At 40.6% G+C, this 13,827-nt stretch overlaps 2 protein-coding genes across 2 annotated transcripts; both read left to right on the top strand.

Annotated features, from left to right (window-relative positions):
- Positions 1–228: 228 nt before the first annotated feature.
- Positions 229–10,706, top strand: LOC102788738 (homeobox protein Hox-A3-like). The gene is made up of 4 exons (XM_006793183.3): positions 229–643; positions 3,867–4,132; positions 8,372–8,751; positions 9,848–10,706. Exons 3-4 carry the CDS (start codon positions 8,493–8,495, stop codon positions 10,438–10,440), a joined length of 852 nt encoding a protein of 283 aa, XP_006793246.2. The 5' UTR covers positions 229–643; positions 3,867–4,132; positions 8,372–8,492; the 3' UTR covers positions 10,441–10,706.
- Positions 10,707–10,728: 22 nt separating this feature from the next.
- Positions 10,729–13,368, top strand: hoxb1b (homeobox B1b). Its single transcript, XM_006793182.3, has 2 exons — positions 10,729–12,280; positions 12,534–13,368. The coding sequence occupies exons 1-2, from the start codon at positions 11,722–11,724 to the stop codon at positions 12,833–12,835; spliced, it is 861 nt and encodes a 286-aa protein (XP_006793245.1). The 5' UTR covers positions 10,729–11,721; the 3' UTR covers positions 12,836–13,368.
- The last annotated feature ends 459 nt before the right edge of the window (positions 13,369–13,827 follow it).

Below are 13,827 nucleotides of genomic sequence, written 5' to 3'. Positions count from 1 at the left end.
TTTTGTTTGCGAGAAAACTGAGTTAAAAAAAATGTGGCGATGCACGCTGAGTTATATATCTCCTATATACATTTACAGAATTTAGAATTTAGCACAAATATCGAGGTCTTAGTTTCAAAATCAGCGAATAGAAAAAAAAAATACATATAATGTTGTATACCTAATAATAGAGAGCGTAAACATAAGGAGTTTGTATTTATTTGCACATAAATGTTAAAATCAGCCAGTCAGTGTGAACGACTTTAATCAAAATCATAAAATGCATGAAACCACCTTGAACATTTTTGTTTGTATGGGTGCTCAACATCTGGCAGGCTGTGTGTGACTTCACAGCTGCTGCCGTTTGTTTGTTTGTGTCCGTGAGGTCTCTGTAATGAGGCGGCTGTGCCAGCAGAGGGCGCCTCAGACCGAGCAGGCTGATGATGGATGAGGTTTCTTTCTGGGGTTTTTGCCTCCAGCTCGAGCTCTTATCATCGGGGGCATGTAAGTTACAGAGAAGAACAGAGAAAAAGACGAGCTTTGTTTATCTGTTATCTCTTTCAGTTTGAGCAGGTCGAGTGGAGGGAAACACATTTAATACTGCGCGCTCTGAGCTGGGAGTGAAGCTACTTTTTGATTTTTTAAATAATAATAATAATAAAAGGTTGGTTTCATTTTTCTTTACGTTAGCTGGAGAGGAAATAATCAGACTGACTTCATGTACTTTGTACTAGAGTATTTCTACTTTGTGTTATGCTCTAATCTGTATTCCATGTTATTCCAAAGGTGTTGAGGCCTTTTTTACTGCATCATTTTTATCTGTATTTAAGATCCCAAACTTTTTATAAAGTTTTAAAAATTACTTTCTTAATGTGAAACTTCTCCTTTGTTTTTAGTTTAAATAACTTTTTAAAGCTCAAACCTGTTAAATTATTTTACATTTTACAGCAAAATAAGAGAAAAAAGCTTATTTTTCTTCCTTCTTCTGCCGTTAATAACCCCATGGCCTCTCATGCTTATCTTATGACCCCTCTGAGGTCACACAATAACCTTCAATTAGGAAACACTGCCCTAAGCCAGCTGTGTGTCATGTAGTTACACATTTTAAGATGCTTTAATGCCAGCTGATGACCCTGCAGGATTTCTAGCGGTGAGTTCAAACTTCCAATGGAGGACTTTTTGTAATCTTTTGGTATTTACTCTGATTTGAGTGTCTGAGTTTCTCGAAAAGGACTCTGTAGCCTCTGACAGTGAAGTGCATTCAGTCATATCACTGTTATAAATGCTCATAATGTTTAAGTCTTACTTCTTATTAGAGAAAGACAGCCATGAGGTCACTGCAGCTGTAAAACATTTGTCCAAACTCAAACCTCTGTGGCATATTTTACAAAAATGTTTAGAGTTGGTGGCTTTCTAGCTAATAGTTAATAAATCATTAAGTTACTCTTATAGATTTATTATAAACCATAAATAATAACGTTTGGGTGTTAGGGCTGTAGAAGCTTCTTCAGGCTGGTTATAAGAACTGAGTGGATATTTTTTAGAAACTCCCTGCAGATGGTACGGACACAACATCCATTTAGTAACAACTTGTTAGCGTGTATAACTGTAGACCTGCCATCAGAACCCATTTAATAATAACTCATTAACATTTATATCTCCAGACCTGATTTATCAAACCCTTTATTATTTGCACATTTCCATCTACAGTCACATTTTTGGCAGTTAAACACATTAATGAGTAAAGAAACCATTATAACTGCTGTTATTGCTGTAGTCAATGCTCCTTATTAACTTATATAATCACAAATACATTTAAAAATTGCGTTCTTAGTGATTTACCTCCTTTTTTAATGACTTATTACTTAGTACTGTTACTTTGAAACATCAATAAGTGCAGATTTGGTCACTTGGTGATCTGAGCGGGTTATCAAAACACCATAACAATGATTTATTCACATCCAGGACTGCATGTGTTGCTTTAAATGAATCTTAATAACCTTTTTATGTTTATAACTGGATACCTAGTGTAATAAACCCCTAAATGTTTGCATAGTTCCATTTATAATCACATTCTTTGTGGTTTAACACCTTTATTAATGACACATAAACACTTATAACTGCAGGTATTGTGGTTAATGCTCCTTACTAATGACATTGTTGTTACTTTACTCCTTTTAAAAAACGTATTAAGGTGTATACCTGCAGATTTTTTAACTAAAAGTGTTTTAATAATGTAGTAACATAAACTGTTGTTATGTCCAACTTTCTTCTAACGATAGCGTTCATCATTTAAAAGCTCAAACTTCTGTCTAATTTATATATATATCCTCAGAACGGGTTATTATGAGTCCATATTAATGACTTATTAACTTTTATATCTGTTTTTAATGACTCGGTTGAGTGTGTAACGTGTTGTATCATACCGCTTGTCTCAATATTCTTATTATTGCAATTTTTATTATTTAAAAAAAATTGAAAACATCTTAATCATGACTTAATAACAGCTGCTGGTATTTGCATTCAGCAAATTCTAATAACCTTTTTTGAAACTGGAAAGCTGAGACATTAAACCCCTTATTAATTTCTCATTTGCATTTATTATTCAATTCTTGGAAATTAACCTACCCCATCAACGAGAAACAGTTACAGCTTCAGATTTTCATACAGTAATAACTTATTGGCATTAATAGCAATAAACTTTATTTTCAAACTTTATATTAAAAACTATTCTCATCTATAAATGAATTTATAAGTTCAGAACTAAAGACTTATTTTTGTGCATAAATTCCAGCAACATGTGTTGACCTTTATAAATCTAAAAACACGTTGATGTTGTTGTTGTTTTTAAAATAATAATAATAATAATAATAATGACATATCTGTCTGTCAAGCTGAATGACTTGTTGATAATTAAGTCTTTATCAGTAAGTCAGTAACATTAATAATTGCAGACTGCATGTATTACATTTCTTGTAATAGAAGACCTTGTGGTTTAAACACTTCCAGTATTACATATAACTAAATATTTTATAAATGAAGCCTTTTATCAATAGCTTGTTAACCAAATTTTCATCTTTATCTAATTAACCTGCAATTAATTGTACAGTAAGTTTTTTTTTTTTATTGGAACCTTTTATTAATAAGTTACTTATATTAAAAACTGCAGACTGCATGTATTAATCCTCTTTATTTGTGACTTATTAACATTTAACATGCTGCTCCATGTCTTAAACCTTTGATGAATTACTTGTTAATGACTTATTAAAATCTATAAAGTATTTAATGTGGCTTTAATAGCCTGTTACATACATGACATACATGGATTTCCAGCATGAGATGGGGATAAACATCATAAACCCAGGGGATTTTTCACAATCTGGCCTTTTTTTCTTATTGATGACTTAAACAGGTCAATAATATTTATTAATCACTGATGAAGCCTTTAGTATAACTTATGAAGGTTTTTTTTAATTAAAAATTGCTGAATGTCCAGAAATATCCAGTGTCACGGTTCACAAAGTGAAAAGATCATGTTTAGATCTGATTTTTAAATTAGCTGACTTCATTCTTCCAGGCTTTTGTCCAAACGCCCGCAGAGACGGAGGATCTGTCACCTATATCCACCCTGTAGATCCGAATTTGTGTAAATACAGCAGCAGCCACAAATTCGCATCTTGGGGAGTATGTAGATGATGACACATCACCTAGAAGGGAAGAAAAACATTCGTCTAGAAGACAAGAAAATTCCTTTCTGTTTGTGTATCAGTGCAACATGAGCGCTACATTTGATATTTCGTGCTGGTGTGTGTGATTTTTTTCTTTAGAGCTGCAGGCCTTCTGCACAGTTTGGCTGGCTGTTTTCTCTCCTCTTTCCTCCCTTTTAGCGCCTCATTGTTGGGGAGGGTGGAGGGTAAAGAATATGACATCTGGGAAAGTTGCCGGACGAGCCTTGAATGTGGGCATTGTTCCGCACATCATTTGTCACGTCTCCTTTTCACTGCCACTGTCCGTATAGTCGAGGAGGAGTTGTAGTTTGCAGCCAGGGGGAAATGTGAGGAGGAGGACCTCAAACAAACATTTCCAACGGACCTGACTGGATGGAGAACCCGGCCTGGTGAGGAAAAGCATGAGGCTCCGGAGAAGGAAAAAAGTAAGTTCGCCAAAGTTGGATTTTACGCACTCGCAGTGTGAGTTTGATTAAAGTTTTCGGGAGTAACGCGGTTATATTTAGCATTTCTAAGCAGCAAAGGCAACAAATGAATCAAAGGCGAAGACAGGAGGAGCTTTATTAATGCACATTATTTTTAAAAATCCTCCCGTAAAGACACATTATATATTGCGTAACATCTGTTCAGCCTGCGCTGTGCAGCTGTTGACAATTACCCAAACAAACACTTATACATATATATCTGCTGTTTGTTTACTGCTTATAGATGCCAAACAACATTTTTAAATCACGGTTATTTATGAGTATTTGTTTGGTTATCGACTCGCTCGTGTTGCCTGCGTGGGGAATCAAGCCTCTGCCACCGCCGATTCAAGAGAATTAATTCGGGGCAATAAATCCCCTCCTCTGCGCACACGTGGTTCCTGCAGCTAATTGACAGGAGCGGTTGCAGTGCGCTGCATTTGTCAGCAGGCCTGCAGACTGAGTGGAGGGCGGCTGGAGGTGGAGGTGGTGGGGGTGTGTGGAGGGTGTGTGTGTTTGTGTGTGTCCATCAAACACCAGACAGAAGAAGAAGAAGAGAGAGAAGACGATGAGGAAGATCGCGAGTGATGGGCGTAAAGTGCAGCTCGGGGATGTTGTCATACATGAGTGATAACGACATTCCACGAGGATCAAACCTATTTGTATTTATATTTATTGTGCATGCGTTATTCAGTGGAAACTGACTTATCAGGTCAGTCCATCTGCACCCCCACCCCCATCACACACACACACACACACACACACACACACACACACACACACACACACACACACACACACACACACACACACAACCAGCCTCCACGTCTCATATATCAGAGGGCAGTTTTTGTCTAAACAGCGCACTTATTGCTGATTTTTCTTTGTGTGTTTATGGCGCTTTTTATAGGCTCTCAGGAGGATTTATGTTTATATGTGCACCTGTGTGCACCTGCAGTGCTTTACTCAAGTATTTCTGTCTACTTTCACTACATTTCAAAAGCAAATATTGGAATAGAATAACAATAATTGTGTTAATGCATCCTATTATATGTTAACAGAATAAAAAACTTTTTTTTGTGCTATAACCATATGTGTAACATTAAACTAATGCTTGCACGTTAATGCACCATCAGTTATAATCCGGTATTTTTTTCTTCCTATGCCATCAGAATGATTTTTGTCTTTGAAATTCTGTTTGATAATGAGACGATAGCTCTAACAGACATAATCTTTTCTTTCTCAAAGGCACACATTAGGGTTAGACCACTTTGGGCACCTTTGAGGGTAATACTTTGCACTTTAGCACAAAGGGGTTAAGCAGGGTAGCTGCATGCTCGTTGTTAAGCAGTTATTGCTGAGAACAATCTCAGAAATTCAGTGCCACACAAATTGCAGCTTCGACTGATGGGAATGTCTTAGCACAAAGGCAGCTTGTAGTTGAACCTTCCAGGGCTATAAGCTACATCTGGTCGGATTCATCAGCATACATGGAGAGCTGTACAGCTGTTCAAGCAGACGGTACTCGGCAGACTTTCAGCGTTGACCAAAGCCACAAAAAACAAAAACAAAAGAAAAAACCTACATGTGGGGCACAGAGAATGTTTCGCAAGAATGAAATTTTGATAACTAACTTATCATCAAAATTTCAGCCGGGATAGGCTCAAGACCCTGAATTGGAGAAGCAGGCGAAAATTCCACTTAAACAAAATAAACCAAAAAGAATCAGGTTAAAGATATGGAGCAAGTGTGATGTTTCATTCAAGTGCATTTAATCATCTGTGACTCTCAGCATGCACGGATCAACACATTTCCTGGTAAACTAGAGCCAATCAAAATGTGGAAAATGGTGGTGTGGTGAGGGGGGTGGGGGTGGGTCATCTCTTCTGTAGGTCTGCGTGTTTTTTTTTAACGTTTTGGAGCAAACACAACACATCACGCGTTTTTCTCCGTCTGCTAAATTCCGCTTTTAACGTTTATTTTAATTCAGTCTTTGTTTAATCAGTAAAATGCGACCCGTGGAGCATAAATCTGGCTTCCCAGAGCGCTCTGGCCAAATATAGGAAGCAGTTTAATCAACGGTGATTGCACAAAATAACTGCACCAGTGTGCGTGAGGTAAATCAGACCTTTTGGACAGAAGGCCCACGGCTGCCATGAGACATTTTTGTGGCACGCATCAAAGATCAAAGACGCCCATTTGCATTAATTAACGCCACTGAGTTAAATATTACCCTCAAGAGCCAATCAAAGAGATCGAGCAAAACGTGAAGACGAGAGATCAAAGCACCGCCAATCGATCCGCTGCAGCGGTCTCCAAAAACCAAAGCCAGCACAAGCCAGGCCTCGTTACAAGTTTTTCTTTTCTTTTTTTTAATGGATGCTGCTGTGCTGACCGCGGTCTGTCTCCACTTTGGTGCTTTGAAATGAACCTCTCTGATCTCCCTTTTAAATTAAGGAAGAAAGGATCCATTACGCAAAGAATGCATTTGGTATAAAGACTAAACACTGATAGCTTTCGTTGGCTGAGTAATTTACGGCATCTCTGGCATCGGTCCTGAACTGGATGTCTGAATTTATTGTTACAGCAGCTGGACGACTTCCCAGGATTGTTTAAACAAGACGTGACTGCCTGTGTGTTCATAGAAGTGTGATTTCTCTGCGCCCCGAAAGCTTCGCGGTGGAATTAAAAACTGGTAGCCTTTGGTTGTTTTTAATGCATGACAGTAGTGGTGGTGGTGGAGGTGGGAAGCATCTCCTTAACAGGCCATTTTCTTTATCTAAATCTACTTCAAATCGACTTCAGTGCCAAAAATATTTCAGCTCCCCCTGCCCTCTGCTGAGCCATCTTAATGTTTCTGGGTTTTCATTCTGCTCTAATTGCCACAGAAACGTAGAGGAAGTCAATTTGCCATATAGAAAGACGTAAAAATCCCCTTTCTTATCTTTATCGCAGGACTATTACCATACATGAAACTGAGCCTGCACCATCAGCAGAAAGGCTTCCTTTTTACGCGCACACACAGACACACACACATCCACACACACACGCTGATCCTGTGTGCAGAAATGCAACGCAGGGCGGTCTGCAGCTGCAGAAACACTGTCCACTCCTTCACCACTCAAAGCCACGTCGCGTGCACCTTAACGCACGAGAGCCGCGTGCTTCTGCTGGGATTATTCACTAATCCGGGAGGTTTTCCAAAGGTGAGAGGAGCCGGTGTGTTTTGTTTGCGTGCAGGATTGTTTCAGCAGCGGAATGAATGTAGGTTGTGAAGGTAAGGCAGCCGAGCTGTTGTGCCGCGGACTGGGTTATGTGTCTTTATGATTTACGAGCCCGACTCCAGCCGCGGTTCAACCAGAGTTCATAAAGCTGCATGCCTCCAGTCTTATTCTCCCTCTCTCCCTCTCTTCCTTGCTCACTCCCTCTCCTCGTCCTTAAAACTGCGCCTTTAATAATTTCATTCTCTTTAATTTTGGAAGAAAAGTGAATTAAATTTAATTGCCCGAGAAGATGCGCACAAACCAGCCGCGGCGCACAAAGCACTTTTCTTTTATTTTGCGTTTAATTGATGGATTTTTCTTAGCAAACTGTGATGTAACGTTTAATTTTTTCCCCCTTAAAAAATGCCCAACGCAGGGCTATCCATTAACTGAACAAAGGCTGCTATTTATTAGCAGTCATACAGGCCTAATTTAATTTCCCGCAGCACCACTGAAAGCATGAATAAAAACACTGTTATTTGCTATATTTGTATTTAATGTATGGTTTTATATTTTAGCTATTTATATCTGTCAATTAGTATTATTTTTTTCTCTTGCCCTGAATCTGAATCAAACAAAAGACTGCCTCCAATAAAGCTGCCCCTTTAATACTCTGCAATCCTTATATATTGCTTATGCTACTTACATAATTAAATGACAATAAAAGGAATTTGTAGGCCACTGAGGTCCATATTAATTGCAAAGGGTGAACAAGAGGATAATAATTGAATTTCTGCAGAGATCTTACAGGATTATCCTCCTCTTGGTGTGTTTTTTTTCTTTCTTTCTCCAGCACACTCTTCATTCTGCGTCGCCTCTCTGGCTTGGAGAGGCTTGCTATTCATGTCAGCATACTATTGAGTTGATAAGATGGATCATTTAGTCTCCTCCCTGATTCTGTCTCCGTCTTTTTTCTTTTTTTGCTGGATCGTCTCAGGCCAAGAAGCCCTCGGCTCTGTGGAAACCTGCCATGTGACATTTGGCTGCCAGCGCTTCGCCACAAGGTCAAAAAGGGAGGGGAGGAGAGGAGGGGGAGGAGGAGACCCTGTGCACGTTTAATGGAAATGCAGAAAACCAGCAGCGCTTCACACAGCATCCACCATCATCACCATCACCACCGTGACCTCTTCAGCAAGTCTCCGGATGGTGTGAGCGGCTTTGAGGGCGCTCCTCAGCAGCAAGTGGAGGCGTCTGAGCATGGCACGTTTCCCCGGAGGTCAAAGCAGCAAAACCCAAAGTTTGCAATGAGCAGAAAGATTTTCCCCTGGATGAAAGAGTCCAGACACTCAAATCAGAAACCCGGGAGGAGAGTCGCAGGTCTGTATGACATAAACCAGCAGCAGCAGAGGATTTTAAATGAAGCCGTTTCCACCCATTTTCCCTTCAACGTAGCTCCTAATGTAGCGTATATTCCCTGCAGTTCAGCATTAAAGCTGCAATCAGGCATGCGAGGGGAAGGCCCTGGCTCAGGATTTAGGATGACATTTATTTTAAGAATAAAACAGAACAAGCAATATAATTTAATTTCACATGTCATGTTTATTACATAGAAAGATATTCAGATTTTATCGATTTTGGGGGGACAGACGAAGCCGAGAGTAACAGGACACAGACAGAATGACTCATCAGCGCAGAAATGCTGCTTATTAAAACAGGAAACACACAGATATAGATGGGCCTCCTTCATTTAAACTCACATTTTTATTCTTTGCAATGATCTTCCACTTTAAATACAGTTTCTCTGAGCCTAAATCAGAGACTTTCGTGATTTATGACAGAAAAAATATTTAAATAAAAGCCATAAGACAGACAAATGTCCAGTATCAACTGACTTATTTGACATCAGACACATAAACCAAACGAGAACGAGCCTGGACAACACTTTTAGAGTTCTTCTTGTATATAAAAATGTATTTTTATATTTGTGTTTCATTTAGTAAATCATTAAACGCATATGAAATTGCCAACCCCCACAAACCCCCCACAAATAGTTAAAAACAACATCCTTGAAATGCGTAGACTTCTAACACAAACTCATCACCTTAACTGTATGCATTTTTAGCCTTGGAGCTTGCTGACTTTGCCCTTTAGCACATGCGTACTAACTTGCGCACAGAGCACCAGAGGCACCGCGAAGCTGTGGTAACGTTATGTGTCCTCTGCGCTGCTCATTTATTCTGTTCTGCTGTTGATTTTATTTACTGATTAAACTTTAATTTGCTGTTTTTACTTTTGATCTTTTACTTTTTGCTTTTTTTTTTTTATAATGGGGGGAGGGGGGGGGGGTCATGGCAGGAACAGGGTCAGCTAATGAGACATAAGACTAAAACTAAAAAATGTGCAAACTTAATGAGTTATTGAAGGGGAAGCTTCTAATTTGATCACGTTCCCGTGCACATTATTGTCTCTACAGACTGCCCCGTGAACGACAAGAGTCCAAGCAGCGCGACCCCGGCCTCCAAGCGAACGCGCACCGCGTACACGAGCGCGCAACTGGTGGAGCTGGAGAAGGAGTTCCACTTCAGCCGCTACCTCTGCAGGCCGAGGCGCGTGGAGATGGCCGGCCTGCTCAACCTTCACGAGAGGCAGATCAAGATCTGGTTCCAGAACCGGAGGATGAAGCAGAAAAAGGACCAGCGAGGTCAGGGCCTCCCTCCAGCCATCACCACCTCCTCTTGCTCACCCTCGTCCTCCCCCTCCGCCCCGGGAAGCCCCACTCTGTCGAGCCTGGGTTATGTCCATCTGGGAGGGGATTACCAACCGGCCTCCCCTCCGCTCAGGCCCCAGCAGCAGCAGGAGCAGCAGCCTGCGTACCCGGCAAACTACTCTAAATATCCAGTTTCAGGCTTCACGCATGGCCCGCAGTTTGATGTGCAGTACAGCACCCACACGAGCTTACACACACCAAACCCTAACCTGCGAGGAAACGACCTGACCTCGTATTTCTCACAGAGCTGCAGTCCTCAGGAAAGAATCCTGCAAGCTCCCAAACTGACCCACCTGTAGCGCACGGTGTGGATTTATAAAGAAGCGCAATACTGATATATTTCCATGCATGCGTTATTTATTTATTTATTTGACTAATTAATCAGAATATTAGTCTCAAATGTTGTTTTTTTTTATCTGTATTTATAAATCATTTGCTGTGTGTTTTAAATGCAGTTTCGGTTATTTTCTTTTCGACTTTAACTTTCGTTTAATAATTAAGACCTTAAATTAAAAAGGTTCACTGCTGTAATTTACCCAACATAATAATAATAATAATAATAATAATAATAATAATAATAATAATAATAATAATAATAATAATAATAATAATAATAATAATAATTTATTCCACCAGATTTGATCTCCAAAATAAAAGAGCCAAGAGCAAATTTCTCTCTTTTAATTAGAGCTTAGTTAGCGCCTGAGGTTTATAACCTTACATTAAGTCTTATAAGAGGAGAGTGGAGCTTGTAGGCTTTGGAGGATTTTACCCTGTATGTGTGAACAACTTGTAAGCAGAAAAAGAAAGACGCTGTGGAGAAAAAAGACTGTATATGGTTCTTAAACGTGTCTTTGTTCTTTTATGGGCGAAATGGGCCAAACAAGCTGTCAATCTTTTAAAAGGAGCCATGATGGATCACTGGAGTCACTGCAATGCCTTTCCCCCCTTGCCTGATTCGGTGTCTGTCTGCAGGGTTCACTCAGTCCGAACGTGTTTTAATAATAAGCCAGTTATTTAAGCAGATACAAAAAGTGTATTTTCAGTATAGAAATTAGCTTCATTCGTGTCATTTAGAACAGAGAATTAAACAAAGTGCATGAAAAACAAATGATATCACAACTAAAACAGCTGCAGGCCATAAATGAACAGAAAAGGTTATTTTATATTATTTGTTCAAGAGTAAAATAACTCGAAAAAAGTAACTTTTTTGTTATTATCATTTTTATTATAATTTTTTTCTCATATTCATTTATCATTTTTTCTTCCTGTAACACTGCGGCCTGAAAATGTGTCCTCCTGTTTGCGTTCCTATCAGATGGATGAGCGAGTTTGATTGAAGCATTTGTCATGTAAATGCGAGGCCGTTTGATGGACGAGTCTGCAGACTTGACAGAGTGCTGTAGGTCCCTTGCCATTGGCGTTTGGCGGGTCACATGGTGTGTCAGGAAGGTGATATGAGGGTGGAAGGCAGTTTTACAGCTTTGACATACTACCTAGAAGGTTAGGGCAAAGGGAGCACCGATTAATGACTGCTCGGTCTTGATCAGTTCTGAACAAACGGCAGGCCCAGGTTCAGGATGAACTCATACTTAGATTACCCCGGGTGTAACCGGGGAGCAAATATTTTCAGCGCAAAGGCCGGATACCACAACTTAAACCATGGATATACATCCTCCAACTCTTGCGCAACAAGTGATAGTTATGCACCGGACGGACGTGTAATGGTCGCAACTTCGGCGCCCCACCAGACTCCGAGCCTCCCTCTGCACCACCAGAACCACGTAGGCTTGGACATGCCGTTCGCAGGACCGGGCAACTCCGTGTATGGCTCACCTCTGGAGTACGGACATCACCAGTACGGCCTCGCCCCCGAGCAGGACCGGAGCTTTATCCATGCACAAGTCTCACCCCTCGCCACAAACATGGCTCCCTACACCGGGGACAGTTGTGGGCCTGGGGTTGCACCGGGAGGCCAGTATCTGCATTTTGGCAGCGGGGATCAGAGGCAGCAAGAATATTCAGAAAGTGTTTACGCAAGGTTACCGCCTCCATGTAAGGAAAGGGATTTGGAGCATGTGGAAGAAACTTCGAAAACTTTCGACTGGATGAAAGTGAAGAGGAATCCTCCCAAAACAGGTCTGTTATGAGGAAATCAGAGCTAAGAAATGCAGTTTAGAAACCAAACGGGATCTGTTCCCGTGCGTAAAACCCCCATCCAGCTGATATAATTAGACCAAAGTGTTTTAGATTGTCCTCAAATGATTTGGCAGCTAATATTTCACGCATTTCTTCTGTTCACGCTGACATTTTCATCGTCATTAAAGCCCACTCTTTAGCCCCACGACTTTCATTTTCCTCTATCATCCCATCCATCCATTTCTCTCCACAGCAGTCGTGTCGGAGTTCGGTGTTCCCGGCCAACACAACGTGATCCGCACTAACTTCACCACCAAGCAGCTGACCGAGCTGGAGAAGGAGTTCCACTTCAACAAATACCTATCGCGGGCAAGGCGGGTGGAGGTGGCGGCCAGCCTGGAGCTCAATGAGACGCAGGTGAAAATCTGGTTTCAGAACCGGAGGATGAAGCAGAAGAAACGGGAGAAACTGGGCTGTGTTTTAGTAAACACCCCGGCACCAGCGGAGAAACTTTCCACCTCTGAAGCCTCCCCAAAGACAAAAGAGAAAAACTAAACCGTGACTAAAAGTATAACTGGAGGCCCGAGCAGAGTTTTTCACATTTTCCCCAAAGTTGCACCATTCCAGAAAAAAACTGAAAATTGCTTATGGACTTGTGAACTATACAGGGTAGGCAGTGTCTGCTTGTAGTCATTTAATCTTTCTATTACACACCTCCATGCTGTTTTTTCTTTGTTGGCGCACTGATGTACTCAGTGTTACCGTTTGCACTATTTATTTACAGGGTATTTTCCAACAGTTGTTGAAACGATTTAGCTTAATAAAGTCTATAAAATGCAATAAGAGTTGTATTTGTTGTGTGTGACTGTGCAATAAAATAAAAACAAAGAAAGAGTATCTAGATAATTCTGATTCAGTCCAATCAAACTTTAAATTCTGATAAAGAATTTGTTCTGTTTCACTGTGTAAAATAAAGTTATGTGTGGTTTTAAAAACTTATTTCCCCCCCTGTATGTTTACCTCTATTATTAGTCCCCTTGCATAATGTGACAAGAGGAATCTTTCACAACACATGGGGTGGTTCTCAGTGACCTTTTCACCTCGAAATACCTCCAGGGGCTCTAAACATGACAACAAACTCCAGGGAGGCAGGTCTCAGGCTCGATTTGTTACCCAAATTCTGCCGGGACACAGGTTGTCACAGGTTGTCACTGAGGTCCATTTGTATCTTATAAAATTTAACAATCTTTCTTTTAAAATGATGAAATCAATTAACCTCTCAGTGCTTAACTCTGGTTTCACCTTTAGCCAAAGGCTCGCCGGACCTGACCGCCTACTTTTTTGTGATGTTGAAGAGGCAGCAGTTTCAATATTTGCACTGGGTGTTAGGTTTGCACACAGTTTCTGCCCCAACAGCACTGGCCTGTTGCTGCCCCTTTCCCCAAAGCTGAGGTTCACACAGAGTTCAGGCACAAATGAATGCAGAGTCAATCTGTCAAGACACCAGAGAGGCTCAGAGAAGTGCGCTCTAAGTCTCTCAGATCTTT

This window comes from Neolamprologus brichardi, chromosome 8 (assembly GCF_056152115.1).
Source record: "Neolamprologus brichardi isolate AB-2024 chromosome 8, ASM5615211v1, whole genome shotgun sequence".
Lineage (NCBI taxonomy): Eukaryota > Metazoa > Chordata > Actinopteri > Cichliformes > Cichlidae > Neolamprologus > Neolamprologus brichardi.
The sequence above is the reverse complement of the archived record's forward strand: the minus strand, read 5'-3'. Positions and strand labels throughout refer to the sequence as shown.

Bases quoted from the DNA above. Each gene is read 5' to 3' on its own strand.
- LOC102788738 (XM_006793183.3), top strand. From the start codon at position 8,493: ATGGAAATGCAGAAAACCAGCAGCGCTTCACACAGCATCCACCATCAT. The intron at 8,752-9,847 runs GTCTGTATGACA...TTGTCTCTACAG, and splicing joins ACCCGGGAGGAGAGTCGCAG to ACTGCCCCGTGAACGACAAG.
- hoxb1b (XM_006793182.3), top strand. From the start codon at position 11,722: ATGAACTCATACTTAGATTACCCCGGGTGTAACCGGGGAGCAAATATT. The intron at 12,281-12,533 runs GTCTGTTATGAG...TTCTCTCCACAG, and splicing joins GAGGAATCCTCCCAAAACAG to CAGTCGTGTCGGAGTTCGGT.